The 14,604-nt window shown below is 53.4% G+C and overlaps 1 protein-coding gene across 1 annotated transcript in view; it reads left to right on the forward strand.

The window, feature by feature from the left end:
• LOC131492784 (core histone macro-H2A.2) overlaps positions 1 to 14,553 on the forward strand; it is a 59,041-nt gene extending 44,488 nt beyond the window's left edge. The window contains exons 6-9 of the mRNA XM_058696578.1: positions 723 to 822; positions 5,322 to 5,411; positions 11,834 to 12,008; positions 14,042 to 14,553. Coding sequence (XP_058552561.1) covers positions 723 to 822; positions 5,322 to 5,411; positions 11,834 to 12,008; positions 14,042 to 14,207 — 531 coding nt within the window. The 3' untranslated portion in view covers positions 14,208 to 14,553. The remainder of the gene's footprint in view (positions 1 to 722; positions 823 to 5,321; positions 5,412 to 11,833; positions 12,009 to 14,041) is intronic.
• The last annotated feature ends 51 nt before the right edge of the window (positions 14,554 to 14,604 follow it).

Genomic DNA, 14,604 nt, shown 5'->3' on the forward strand with positions numbered 1-14,604 from the left:
AGCAAAGGTGTGGAGCTGAAGTCCCCTCCAGGGGCTGGCCGCGGTCGCATGATAACTGGCCTTCTCTGGCTTTTCTCAGGGGAACGGAACTGTCACGCTCGCACGGGGAGACGAGGGAAAATGTTCTGCATTCCACTCAGTTATGAACACGCAAGGCGGCCTGTCACAAGCGTAGCCCTAAGAGTATGGTCCCCAAAAGGCAAGGTGGCCAGACATAGGCAGGTTGGAATCCTAGAGCCCGCCACTATTCTCGAGCCAGGTCGTCGGCCACGCATCCCTGTCCCCGGAGGGGACATCAGGGTCGTCGGCCACACGTTCCTGTCCCCTGCTCTGGGAAGAATGCAGGGACCTGAGGGGAGCCGGGGAGAGCCATCCCGGGCTTCCCTGGCGGGAACTGCTCAGACCACATGCCACCGGACACCAAGGCCATCTGGACTGGGAAACGGAGGCATAAGCTAGAGGGAAAGGAAGAAACAGGGAGGGCCCATTCCTGCTCCCGGAAGAGGAGACAGATTTGATGCTCAGTGTGACAGTCAAATCCACTGGGCTCAGAAGAGCTTCCGGAAGACCAAACACCCCGAGACGGTCGCTCCCACCGCGGCCCTTTATGGTGACAATTCAGTGTAAATAACTGAGAGAATTAACAGATGGGAGGTAAAATATGAAGACTTTTAATAGGACTTGATCTCTCCCACACTCTCCGTCTTTCCTTCCTGACGCAGCTCTCCCTGACCCAGAGTGACATCAGCCATATTGGCTCCATGAGAGTGGAGGGCATTGTCCACCCAACCACAGCCGAAATTGACCTCAAGGAAGACATAGGTAAGGTCCTGAGAATTCGGTAGAGGTTCCAAAGGCGAGCCCACTGTTCGGGCAAGTTCTTGTCAAGTTGGCCATGGTCGACCAGATCTCCTCTACTTGGGGGACCACATCACACTCCGTCCTTTGGGTGTAATTAGACGGCACTACCAGAAAGTAACTAATTTTGTCTTTAATCTGGATATATTTTTGAAGTGTTCGCGGACGCATCGTGTAAAAACAGATTGTTAGTGCACAGCTTGACGAATTTTCCTCCCAGTGAACGTGTCTGTGTAACCGGCACCTTGATCATGAAGCAGAACCCTATCGGCGCCCCAGAATCCCCCTCCCTCCCCCATCCCTCGTACCATTCCCTCCAAGGGTAACCGCTGTCCTGTCCCTTCCCAGCACAGACGGCTGCCGTCTGTTCTGGACTTCATATAAATGAAACCATGCGGTGCGTCTTTGTTCGTGTCTTTTGCTCGACTTTGGATCTATGAAACACGCCCGTATTGTTGGGCATGGTTGCAGTTCGTTCATTTTCTTTGCCGTGCGGTATTCCACTGTAGGAACACACCAGAACGTGGTGACCTTCTACCATCGACAGCGGTTGCATAGTTTCTACTTTGGGCAATGATGCGTATTGCTGTAAACATTGTCGTACGTGTTTGGGGTAAACCTCCCCATTTATTTTGAGCCTAAAAATTAAGAACACCTTTAGTAAAAAGGAAATGGACATCTGGAGAAAGTTGTCTGTGAGGCTGTGTGTTGAGTTACTTTACCGGTGGATCGCAGCCTGTCTCGAGGGTGGTGGAAGGGAGCTGTTCCCCGGGCGAGCTGGAGGAACAGGGAGGGCTAAGCTCTCAAGGGCACTCGAAGTAATGGCATTCTAAATGGTCACCACCTTATCCACTTTTACAAGACAGAAGTGCCTTAAACCCTCCATTGAAAAAAGTAAAGAAAGTGAGCAAAAAAGGTCTTTATCCCTGGGATTCAGGGCTTGGGTCTCAGCCCCGGGTTGGTAGGACTGGTGGCGGGGGGAGGGGGGGTTGCCCAGGCCACTGGGCTCACTTAGGTGTCCCCAGGGGCATCAGAGGCCACTTGCTTTGCTGAGAAGGAGATAGGACAGCCTCAGTGCTGGGGGCAGGGTGAACCACAGTGCAGAGAAACAGGACTTCTCTTGTATATAGAAACTGTAAAACTTCCTTCTTCATTGTTCAGACCCAGCCCAGGCCTTGTCAACTGCCCTGAACTCCCCCACTGTATGCAAAGACTCCCCCCAGTAGCCTTAGTCTTAATCTGCTTCAAGTGCTATTCTATCATTTCTAGAGTTTGCATTTCTATATCAGGAAAGCAATCACGATAGTTTTCTTTTTTTAAGTGACAGGGTGGTAATAGGATACAAAGAACACCGATAATGGGGCAAAAACTCAGATCGCAGCAATGAGGCTTCTGGGGTCAGGATGGGTCTGTGTCCTAGATTTTACCCATTACCTCTGAGCTGTGTGACTTTAGGCAGATTCCTCAAGCTCTCTGAACCTCACTTGCCTCCCCCTATAAGTGAGGATAACCATAGCACCCATGTTATAGGGACAGCGTGAAGGTTAAATAAGGTAACACACGGATGAGGCTAGCACAGTGCCGGGCTCATAAACATTTGATAAGTGACGGTCTTTTTTTTTATTGTTGCTGTGCTGTTTAGAAGGGGTCCCGCCTATCATGATTCCATTTTCCACGACCATCACCCAAACCAATCACCCCCTGCAGATAAGACCCTGATTTAGTCTTTTTAAAGCACTGTGTGTCGTTCCAGAAAAATTCGAGCATACACAAAAATAACGGAAGAGCATGACGAAAACCCCATACACCCAGTTGCCCGAGCCTGCTCTCATGCTACCCACCCCCACCCCCCAGACGTCATCGTGTCTGTGGGCTCTTCGGAATGATCAGGGCTAGCATTTTGACAGCATAATTTTTTGACACGGTACCATCATCACAGCTAGAAATAGTAATGTTGTCGAATACTGGTCACTGTTCACATTTCAGTTGTATCACAAATACCAATTTGTGTTTTTAATTTTTTTAATGTTTATTTTTGAAAGAGACAGAGTGTGGGGGTCGGGGGGCGGGGGGCAGGGAGAGAGGGAGACACAGAATCCGAAGCAGGCTCCAGGCTCTGAGCTGTCAGCACAGAGCCCGACGTGGGGCTCGAACTCACAGACCGAGAGATCATGACCTGAGCCGAAGTTGGACACTTAAACGATTGAGCCATCCAGCGGCCCCCAGTTTGTTTTTTTAATGTGTTTGATACAGGATCCAAATAAGTCCACACATCACAATTAGCTGATGAATCTCTTATAGCCCCTCGGTTCCCCTTTCATATCTTTTCCCTCTTTCTCTCTCTCTCTCTCTTTTTATTTCCAGTTTATTTTTTGAAGAAGCTGGGCCATTTGTCCTGTAGGGTTTCCCAAGTCTGGATTTTATTGATTACATGCTCCCGATGCCATTAAACCTGTTTCTTCTCTGTTCTTCTTATAAATTGGTAGTTGGATCTAGAGTCCTAATGAGATTCAGGCTCAAAAATTGGGGGGAAGACTGTTTGGTCAGTGATGGGATATTCTACGTCAGGAGGCGGGTGACTCCCACTGATGCTCCTTCTCCAGGTTTGTCCGTTCCTTAGGGGTTGTGTGGGTGGGAGCCATATCCTAATTCTAGCATTCCTTCCTTTCTTCACTGGAATGCTTCCATAGAGAGAAAGTCCCCCCATCGACATTTCAGGTTGCTTCATGCTTGGGAGTCTTTGGGGAAGAGGGTGGGCTTGCCTTGCCTTTTACACGCTCCCATCTGGCCCTTGGCCCCAGTGCAGAGTGCAGGTGCAGAATGCACCTGCTTCCGATGCTTCTCGGCACGTATGGGGCCGCTGGCTGCGGGTCCTGGCCTTCTCCAGGCTTCTGTGACCCAGCAGATCAGCACTGGCCGGGAGTCTGAGGGCCAGGAAGGAGACTCTGAAGGCCCAAGATTACCATTTCCAAATTGTATCACTGAAACCCAAGCACCTTCATGAAGAAATCCCCGCCCCTTCCCAGCCCCAGTGGAAACTGACTGCTGGAACAGGCACCTTTCCTCCATAACCCGCACAACGCCCTGCGGCTCTCCAAATACGCCTGAGGGTGCAGGTGGGGAGTGGGAAGCTCCCTCACCAGCTCCCACCATCGTAACCATGAAGACAGAGAGCTGAGACTTGCCCCAGACAGCGCGATCACCAAGTTCATTAGAAGATGAAAACACGTGGGGGGAGAGGCCTCATCCCCCACCAAGGGCAGCAACCACCTAGCGTGGACAAGACGCCCTACGTCATCTCAGAGGCATGAGGAGCCCCAGCGCCCAGATACGGGGTTCCTGCTGGCCAGAGGTGGAGTCCTGCCATCCGTTGGGGGGTCCACTTGGCCTCCGCGGAAGCACAATCCTGAAATACCGAGTTGGGAATTGTCCTAACATCAGAGACCCAAGGGCTCTCCAGTCAGAAAGGTCCTTAGAGGGGTGCCTCTCAGAGTTGCGTGTTTCCATTGAAAACCCAGGCCCAGGTTGGTGGAACACCACCGCAGGCTGCCCTGGCCTTGTCTGGCCTCTGCCCACCAGACTCACTACACACAGGTGGTGGTGAAATGGGATTGGGACCCCTGGAGTCTGCACCCAGAGGTTCCTGCTGTCACCTCGGGCCCGGCGCCAGGCTTAGGACCCAGTGCATGGTCTGTGCGATGCGCCCCGGTGTGGGCCTTTGAATCCAAGGCACTGAATTTAACCAACACAGCCTGCGGTCCTGAACCCAGAGATCAGAACACCGGAGCCGTGATTTTTTTTAAAGTTCACCTTTAGGGGTGCCTGCATGGCTCAGTTGGTTAAGTGTCACTCTGGGTGTTGGCTCAGGTCACGATCTCACGGTTCCTGAGTTCGAGCCCCACGTGGGGCTCTATGCTGGCAGCTCGGGGCCTGCTTGGGATTCTCTCTCTCTCCCTCTTTCTCTGCCTCTCCCCTGCTCACTCTAAATAGATAGATAGATAGATAGATAGATAAATTCACCCTTAGTACAGCATAGGGTATATAGGCGATGGTATTGTGACCATGCTGTATGGTGACAGATGGCAGCTACAGATGGGGAGCACAGCACAATGTGTAGAGTTGTCCAGTCACTATGTTGCACGCCTGAAACTCACGTAACATCGTGTGTCCACTGTACTTCGATTTCTAAAAATCACCTTCAGGATTCATGTCGTGAGACTGCTTATGGCCAAATCGCCCCTTAAAAAGGCCCTTTGAAAGAGTTTGCTAGAATCTAAGCCCTGCTGGACAGAAGCCCAGAGACCCCTGCCAGCAGGGACCGCTGGCAACCCGACTGCAAAGTGGGATTCCTGCTTTGCAAGTGCGGTTGGTTATCTGTTTTCTGGCCTACTGAAACTATGCGAAACAGTGTGACCGGTGACTTTGAAAAGGACAACAGCCATGGCTTCCCTTGTTCTCCGCAGGTAAGGCCTTGGAAAAGGCTGGCGGGAAAGAGTTCTTGGAAACGGTAAAGGAGCTCCGCAAATCCCAAGGCCCTTTGGAAGTCGCCGAAGGTAAGCGCGGTGTGGCGCCCGTGTTCCCGGCACTGCCTCGCCACCCTCCCCGCCAGCGCCACGTGCTTCGCGCATGATCAGTTTGCCGAGCAAAATAGGCCTCAGCGAGTCAGAGAGTCGGCATCTCTCAGACAACTCGCGCAGGCCCGCGTACATCATTTCACGCACTCTGGGGACGACAATGGGTCTGGAGAGTTCAAGGCAATTAGCATCAGATCACCCCAGAATGAAGCTGTTGGGTAACTTACACTCATCCTGCTGTCCTACCATCACCACTGTCCAACCCCGCAATTCTTCTGTCACCCCCAGTGGTGACTCCCTTCCCCCTCAGCCAGCCCCTGGCAACCCCCAGTCCGCCTTCTGCCTCCATGGATGTGCCTGTTCTGGACATTTCACGTCAACAGAATCACGGGCCATGTGACCTTTGGTATCTAGCCTCCCTGACTTTATATAATCTTATCAAGGTTCATCCACGTTGTAGGATGCATCAGCGCTTTGTTCCCTTTTTAGGGCTGAATAATATTCCATTATGTGGACCCATTTCATCAGGTGGGTTGTTTCTACCTTTGGCTCTTGCAAAGAGAGCTGCTGTGCGTGAACACTTGCCCAAGTTTTTCAGGGATGTTGGGTAACTTTTTGACAGGTGGCTCCAACTTCAGATCCTTGTCCCCCCCCACGTGCGCACACATCACCTCCGGGGACCGCGTACTCAGTGCCAAGTGCTGTCCCGATGCCGGGGCTCCGAAGGCAATGAAACCCACTCCTGCCCTCAAGCACTGGACGGTCCAGGAGGAGAGACAGACAACATAAGAGGGGCACAGGGAGGGAGCCATGCCCTCTGGAGCTGGGGAGGCTCCAGCGAGGGTGTAAGAACCCCTGGGGGCAGGGACGCTGGGCGGTAAGGGCATCGTGTGTGACAAGGCCCGGGCCCTGAGCCAGCATTTGAGAGTTTAAGCTGGGCCCTGTCGTGATCAGATCTGTGGCCAGAAAAGTAATGGGGCTATGTGGGATTTAAGAAACAAAACAGATGAGTTCATGGGAGGGGGAAAAAAGAGAGGGAAGCAAACCAGAAGAGAGTCTTAATGATAGAGAACGAACTGAAGGTTGATGGAGGAGTGGGGGGCGGGGATGGGCTAAACGGGTGATGGGCACGGAGGAGGGCGCTTTTTGGGATGAGCACTGGGTATTGTATGTAGTTGATGAATTACCGAATTCCACTCCTGAAACCAATATCGCACTGTATGTTAACTAGCCAGAATTCAAATAAAATTTTGAAAAGAGAAAGGAAAAAAAAGAAAAGGGGCTTCCAGTCAAGAGAAAACATGAGTCCTCCCTTTCAAATTGCACCTACCACGCCCCATACATAGAGCAATGATAGAATTTCACACTTAAAATTGTGAGACAGAGCCGCGTGGAGATGTGAGACAACCATTCGGGCGGGCAGGGACAGAAGGGCGGGAGGCGGCAGCAGCGGGGAAGGTCGAGGCCGCAGGCCGCCGGGCCCCAGGTCCAGTCACGAGTGGGGAAAGGCCTCCAACAAACTGCTGCCAGGGTGGGAAGGAGAGAAAACTAGCTGTTCTGCACAGGGTGGGAGGCTCCAGTGCACTTAGAAACAGAGTTCCAGAGGCAGAAATAGAAGCTAGAGAAGCAGTCTTTAGCCTGGGTGGCTCAGTCGGTCGAGTGTCCGACTTCGGCTCAAGTCATGATCTCATGATCCGCGAGTTCGAGCCCCGTGTCGGGCTGGCTGCTGTCAGGACGGAGCCTGCTTTGGATCCTCTGTCCCCCTCTCTCTCTGCCCCCACTGCTCATGCGCGCGCTCTCTCAAAAATAAACAAAAAACATTAAGTAAAAACACATTTTAAAACAACATGGCTAAGGGACACCCAGGTGGCTCAGTCAATTGAGCATCCAACTCTCAATTTTGGCTCAGGTCAGGATTGCAGGGTCCTGAGACGGAGCCCCACGTCGGGCTCCGGGCTGAGCGCGGAGCCTGCTTGAGATTCTCTCTCTTTCCCTCTCTCTCTCTGCCCCTCCCTCGCCTGTATGTGCATGAGCTCTCTCTCTCTTTCTCAAAATAAATTAAAATAATAATAACAAAGAAGTTCAAAAATCAAGAGAAACCTGCAAAGCAAGCTGAGGGGAAAGGCAGACCACGTAAAGACCGTTCTGACCACAGACTTCTCATCAGCAACCGAGGATTCTTGGAAGTGGGAAAGAAACGGCTCCAAAGCCCCCAGGGGAAATACCATCAACCACAAATTCCACACGCCGCTCTGTTACTATTCAGGAGGTGGCGCGAAAGACACCGTGTTCGGACACACACAAGCTGGGTGGCAGAAATCACAGGCCCTTTTGCTGCAAGGCCCACGGGAGACAAATGAATCCAGAAGGAAGGGGAAGGCTTCAGGAATAATCACGAGCTAAGAAAGTGGGGCAGGTATGTTAGGTCCAAGCACCCGTGGCCTGGGACCCATCCGTGGTAGCTCTGTTGGAAGAAGGGATTGGTGAGGTTGAATCTGGAAGAGGGGAGACGGCTCATCAGGGTTTAACATCAGTGTGACATTTAGTTTAAAAATGCCATCACTTATAAGACATGCCCTAATTGTATATATCATTAAGAAAGAATAAATACCCAAGGGGCGCCTGGGTGGCTCAGTAGGTTGAGCCTCCGCCTTCGGCTCAGGTCGTGGTCTCATGACTTGTGAGTTCGAGCCCCCCATCGGGCTCTGTGCTGGCAGCTCAGAGCCTGGAGCCTGCTTCGGATTCTGTGTCTCCTCTCTCTGCCCCTCCCCTGCTCGTGCTCTGTCTCTCTCAAAAATAAATAAACCTTAAAAAAAAAAAAAAAAAAAAAAGGAATAACCATCCAAGATGGGATATCTAATAGGAGACCCCACATAAAGCTGGGAATGTTCCATTCGAGAGCAAGCAAGACTTGAACCCACCACGCAGAAAGGGCAGCAAGTATGTATCTTGACCTTGACCTTGGGTGGACTGAGGGGGAAAAAAACCCCACTAGAGAATTTGAGCCATAAGCTGGTACTCCTATGGATTTGGTGTCGAATCCAGTGCGGCCCAGAAACCTCAGGCAGGGAGGTTAGTGGAACATGAGACCAGTTTGGTAGTGGCCCCAGGTGACAAGCAGATGCCACTTCTGTCTGGAATAACTCCGCTCAGTCCGGGCTGGCAGCCGTCATAAGATGCATCCTGATTCCAGCTGGGAAGCTGAATGGGAAGCGGGAGAGATGAAGCAGAGGGTCTTTGAATGAGACAAGTCAGAGGAAACCAGCTGACGTTTCCAGTGACAGATGGAGAAGAGGGGAATCGGGCTTTGGAACCAGGGGCACCGGAAAGTTGGCTGAGGTGCACGTCCCTGGTGAGAGGTTGGGAAAAGCTGAGGAGGAAAATGGCTTGCAGGTAGTTGCCCAGGAGCTGCCTGAGTGCCTCCTGCAGCAGCGAGAAGAGACCCGGGCCCAGACGGATAGGAAGAAGAGAGGCTGTTGTAGGAAACTGAGGCAGAAGGAAAATCATGGTGTCAGGGAGACCAAGGATTGGCAGCTTCCCAGCAGGACAAGGGGCCACCCCGGAGCCCCCTTCAGCTGCGGTAACTCTGAGAAGGTGCAGGGCCTTCCAGAATGTGATGGCTTGCCTGAGGGAAGGTTCTGGAGGCTCCTCGCAGTGACACTGCTGCCGTGAGAGCACAGGTCTTCACCGGTGAAGGTGGCTCCCCAGGTGACACCACATCAGTGCCTTGGTGCCTCTACCAAGTCTCAGCATCCCAGTCCCCAAGATACCTTAACCCTTGTCCTGGGCACATCAAGGGAACATTCTATATCATTACAACTTCCAGCCGTAGTGTCCGTTTTCAGTTGCCACGGGAAAACCTTGTCTTAGGATACCTTCAAAATCTAGTGTAGTCGAGGGCCTCAAAAGGGAAGAGAAGGGTTTGTTTTAATAGATTCAATGATTGACGTAATACTGCCATCTAGGAGCATATTCCTGTTATTTAAATGACTTTACATTAGGGGCTCCAGGGTGGCTCAGTTAAGCATCTGACTCTTGATATCAGCTCAGGTCATGATCCCAGGGTCATGGGATTGAGCCCCAAGTCAGCATGGAGCCTTCTTGGGATTCTCTCTCCCTTCCTCTCTGCACCCCCCTCCTGCTCGTGTGTGCACTGTCTCTCTCTCTCTCTCTCTCTCTCTCTCTCTCAAAAATAAGTAAACATTAGGGGCAACTGGGTGGCTCAGTCAGTTAAGCATCTGACTGACAGTTAAGCAACTTCGGCCCAGGTCATGATCTCGCCATTCGGGAGTTCAAGCCCCGCGTCGGGCTCTGTGCTGACAGCTTGGAGCCCGAGCCTGCTTCAGACTCTGTGTCTTCCTCTCTCTCTGCCCCCTCCCACTCCCACTCTGTCCCTCTCTCAAAAATAAATAAACATTAAAAAAATACTGTAAATGACTTTACATTAAAAAGACACCATTCAGCTGGTAACATGATTATACTTTAAATTTATGTAAAATAAATCCACCCAGTATGTGAAAAGCCAGCAGACCAGAGTAGAGAAGCCTCAGAGAAATTGCCCCCAGCAGTGGGACCAATGCCAAGTGTCCCCGGTTCTCTGGAGAACAGCCCCGGACTCCGGGCCCGGGGACATTCTGCTCCTGGTGTGCAAATGTACACGGTCATAGAGTCCACCTGGTCACGCCCCCTGCCTCCTGTATTTATGTTGGCAAATTTCCTTCACTCACTCACCCATCAGGCGGCCCGCACCCAGCAGGGCTCTGGGAAGGCAACCGGCCGACCCAAAGGGCCACAAAGAGTGTCCACCCGCCCAACCCGGCAGGTGCAGCCATCAGTTCCCCAACACCGTGGATGTTGCTAGGAAACACTTCTCAAAAACTAGGCGGGCATCGTGTATTTCAACTAAATCTTTCTAACCAACCCCCCACCCCACTCCAGAACGCAGCAGGCACCCGTCTATGTTACAAGCACACCCGGTTCCTCGAGGGGCACGGAGCCCCAGCTCTGCAAGGTGGGCGGCTTAGGGGAGGTGGCGCGCGGCTGTGGCCGGAGAATGGCCAGTGGGTAAGACCCAACTGCTCGGCGTGGGATCGGGGGAGTAAAAAGGAGCACGAACGGAAGTAACGAGACAAGGCTGGTGTAAGTCGACTTCACCACCCGTTTTGAACCCCTGCCCCCAGTGCAGGCTCCTCACTGACCGAAAGACAGTCCTGCCCGGGGGCATGTGCAACGGAGTGGTGCGGCGGTTCTCAATTTACGGAGGGCCCTAGACCACACACGCACGCGCACACACGCACGCACACACGTGAAAGTCCCGCACCGGCCCTACTGAGCCGGGATCCTGGGGGCCCGGTGGGGGCGGCAGGGCCTACGCATCTGTTAATTAAAAGCTGTTGCATTCGTTTCCTATCACTGCTTGTGACCAGCTACCACAAACTTAGTGGCTTCAGACAACACAGACCGACTCTCGATGAGTGTCAGAGGTCAGAAGTCCACGGTCAGTGTGAAAGAACTAAGATGAGGTTGTTGGCAGAGCGGGTTCCTTCGCGGGGAAGCCGCTCCTTGCCCCTCCCAGCTTCCGGGCTGGGCCGTTCGGGGCTCCTGGACACATCGCCCCAAGCTCTGCTCCGTCCTTACTTCGCCTTCTCCTGCCTTTGGCCTTGCTGCCTCCCACTTAGAAGGACCCGGGTGATCCACTGGCGGCACACCCAGCTAACCCAGGATAACCTCCCCGTCCCACGATCCTTCACTTAATCACACCTGCAGAGTCCCTTCCACCACGTAAGGTCACGCTCGCAGGGTCCAGGGATGAGGACGTGGACATTTGGGGAAGGCCATTCCTCAGCTGTCGGGGTGATTCTGGTGTGTACCTTTGACTGGGAGCCATCGTCAGTAGGTGGCCTGGCCGAGTGACGGGGTGGCAGAGCACGGGCAAGTCACATCGGCTTTTAACGCATCCGTCTGCAGCTGGTGCTGACCGTCCAGAGCAATTCCAACAGCGCAAACGCACAGCCCCATCAGAAGCACAGAACCTGGGGCGCCTGGGTGACTCAGTCAGTGAAGCATCAACTCTTGGTTTTGGCTCAGGTCATGAGCCCATGGTTCATGAGTTCGAGCCCCCAGTCGAGCTCTGTGTTGTGCGGGGCCTTGTTGAGATTCTCTCTCTCTCTCTCTCTCTCTCTCTCTCTCTCTCTCTCTCTCTGCCTCTCCCCGGCTGGTGCTTTCTCTCCTTCAAAATAAATAGATTTAAAAAAAGAAGAAGCACGGAACGTTACCCAGCTAGCCGCTCTGGCTTCCCTGTCCGCACACATTTGAGAGGCTCGGGTGGGGTTCCGCCCAGCCCCCAGGAAGAAGGCGGAGACCTGGGAAATAACCCGCAGTGTTTCTCTCTCCTGTCCCAGCCGCTGTCAGCCAATCCAGCGGACTCGCAGCCAAATTTGTCATCCACTGTCACATCCCTCAGTGGGGCTCCGACAAATGTGAAGAACAGCTCGAAGAGACCATCAAAAACTGCCTGTCGGCGGCAGAGGACAAGAAGCTGAAGTCTGTGGCGTTCCCACCGTTTCCCAGCGGCAGGTAAGGCGCGCTCCTCGGGGTGGGCGGGAGGTTCGGAATGTGCTCGTCCAGCCCACTCCCGGGGGCCTGCTGCCCTCCTACTTATGCACATCCAGTCTGACCATTCCAGAAGACGTGACCCAGGGCTGCCGGCCCGGCCAAGCATGTTGACCAGGGGATGGGGCGAAAACCCCAATTTCCGCCCTTCGAAACACAGAGAAAGGCAGCTTCAGAGAGGAGCAAGAGACAGTGCTTCTCCGAGAGCCAGCCATGCTCAACGCCCATGTCCCCGCCTGCTGCCCATCCGAACACGTGGTCAGAAAACACCAGGCTTGGGGCGCCCGGGGGGCTCAGGCGGTTAAGCGTCCGACTTCAGCTCAGGTCATGATCTCATAGCTCACGAGCTCAAGCCCCGCGTCAGGCTCTGTGCTGACAGCTCAGAGCCTGGAGCCTGCTTTGCGTTCTGTGTCTCCCTCTCTCTGCCCCTCCCCTGCTCTCTCTCTCTCTCTCTCTAAAATAAATTTTTTTTAATTAAAAAAAAGAAAGAAAGAAAACACCAGCCCCGAAGGCCTTGCTACTCCAAGGGCGGTCCGTGGACCAGTAACTCTGCTGTGTCGGAACGTGAGAGTACAGAGTTTCAGGCCGCAGCCCAGAACTACCATCTCAGAATCCCCGGGGGACTCGTGCGCTGCCGGGGTGGAGGGGAGCAGAGGCCAGAGGCCGAGGCCCTGGCAGACACACCCAGAGAAGGGACAGGCTGTCCCCCGGGGTCTGCTTTGGGAGTTCGGAGAAGTGATCGTTCTGATCGGCACAGACCCCAGCTGGGAGCATAGCAGGTACATAATGAGGATCTCTGTCCTCACAGGTAGCCTGCCTGTCCTCTCCTGTCACACTCGTGGCCAATGCAAGCTGTTGCTTCAGTTTTCAACACCCTCTCTCTTGAGAGATGCCCGTCTGTAACACGGGCAGGATTTACACACTGAAGATGGTCTGTTATAGTCGAGTGACGGGCAGGCTGAGAGGGAAATCGTGAGGCCTGGCTTCCCGCTGTAATCCCGTCTCAACCCAAACAGCGCTGGGTCTCCACAGCCTGGCCCAGAGGCACGGCGGGCTGAATTCTCCACGTAGCCAGGACCACGTGCCGCAAGGACACGACATCCCAGTGAGAAGAATCCCTATCAGACAGGCCCATCCTGCACCCGCCGGCCCCAGGGAGGTTGGCGGCTGACCCTCAATCGCCACAGCGGCCGTGTCCCTGGAGGCTGGTGCCGTGGCCCAGCCTGGTGGGCAGCTCCATCTCAGCTTGGTGACAAGGGCCCTACCCAGAGTCACCAGTCCCCGACTTACAGCGGCATGTCCATACGGGTTAGTGAAAGGCACACGAGGTGCCCAAAAAAGGAATTATGAAGACATGCTTTTGAGTGCACATTTCTGCCCTTTAACGATCTGACGTTGTAAAGCAGTTTTTTTTTTTAATGTTTATTTTTGAAAAAGAGACAGAGGCAAGCGGGAGAGGGGCAGAGAGAGAGAGGGAGACACAGAAGCAGAAACAGGCTCTAAGCTGTCAGCACGGAGCCCAACGCGGGGCTTGAACCCACGAACTGTGAGATCATGACCTGAGCTGAAGTCGAATGCTTAACTGACTGAGCCACCCAGGCGCCCCCACATTGTAAAGCAGTGTTGAGGGAGCTAATAAAGCCTAGCTATGCTTAAATGCTGAGTTGGTCGTGGTTTTAAAACCCCACTCGACTCGAGGCAGGCACCACAGATTCGTCCAAGCAGGAGGCACTGCCCACCGGCCAGCCCTGTGACTTCGACTGAGCCAGCGTGGCTCTTGTAAAGTGGGGACAGCGTCTCCTGCCTGTCCCACTCCCGGGATGTCCCCGTGAGGACAACCAAAGACCATAGTGGCCCAGCCTACACCCAGTGAGACCCCGGGAGACGGAAGCAAAGATAAGAAGAGGCCGCTTCCCCCCAAACCCAGGCTGAGAGCGGAGTTACCCGCGGGTCCCGGGAACCAAAGTAACGTCAGCTCTTCTCTTCCTTTGGCACAGAAACTGCTTCCCCAAACAGACGGCAGCCCAGGTGACCCTCAAAGCCATCTCGGCCCACTTCGACGACTCGAGCGCATCCTCGCTGAAGAATGTCTACTTCCTGCTCTTTGACAGCGAGAGCATTGGCATCTACGTGCAGGAGATGGCCAAGCTCGATGCCAAGTAGCCGCCCCGTGCCCGTGCCCGGCCGGAGGATCGAAGTCACAGGAGTGGGGTTTTATTTTGTAAAAGGAGAGAGGAAGTGTGACGGCAGGGGAGCGGAGGGCAGCTGGCAGGGAAGCGGGGAGCAGAGGCCGCAGGAGCAGGTCCCGCCCACGGAAGGAGCCCTCTGCATTTTATATTCTCGTTTCAAAGAGCCTCAGTCTGTAATTAACCAGGTCTCCACGAGGGGTTTCTTTCCATGTGTTTTCTTCCTGTTGTTTTAGAACTTTTTTAAAAAACAGACTTCGTTTTAGATTTATAGCATTGACTTTTACACACACACAAAAAAAATCCTTTCAAAATTCTTAAAACCTTGTTTCTCCTTTTTGCAAGGGAAGAGGGCATAAAAGTGACTTGGGCTT

Source organism: Neofelis nebulosa, chromosome 13, assembly GCF_028018385.1.
Source record: "Neofelis nebulosa isolate mNeoNeb1 chromosome 13, mNeoNeb1.pri, whole genome shotgun sequence".
Taxonomy (NCBI): Eukaryota; Metazoa; Chordata; class Mammalia; order Carnivora; family Felidae; genus Neofelis; species Neofelis nebulosa.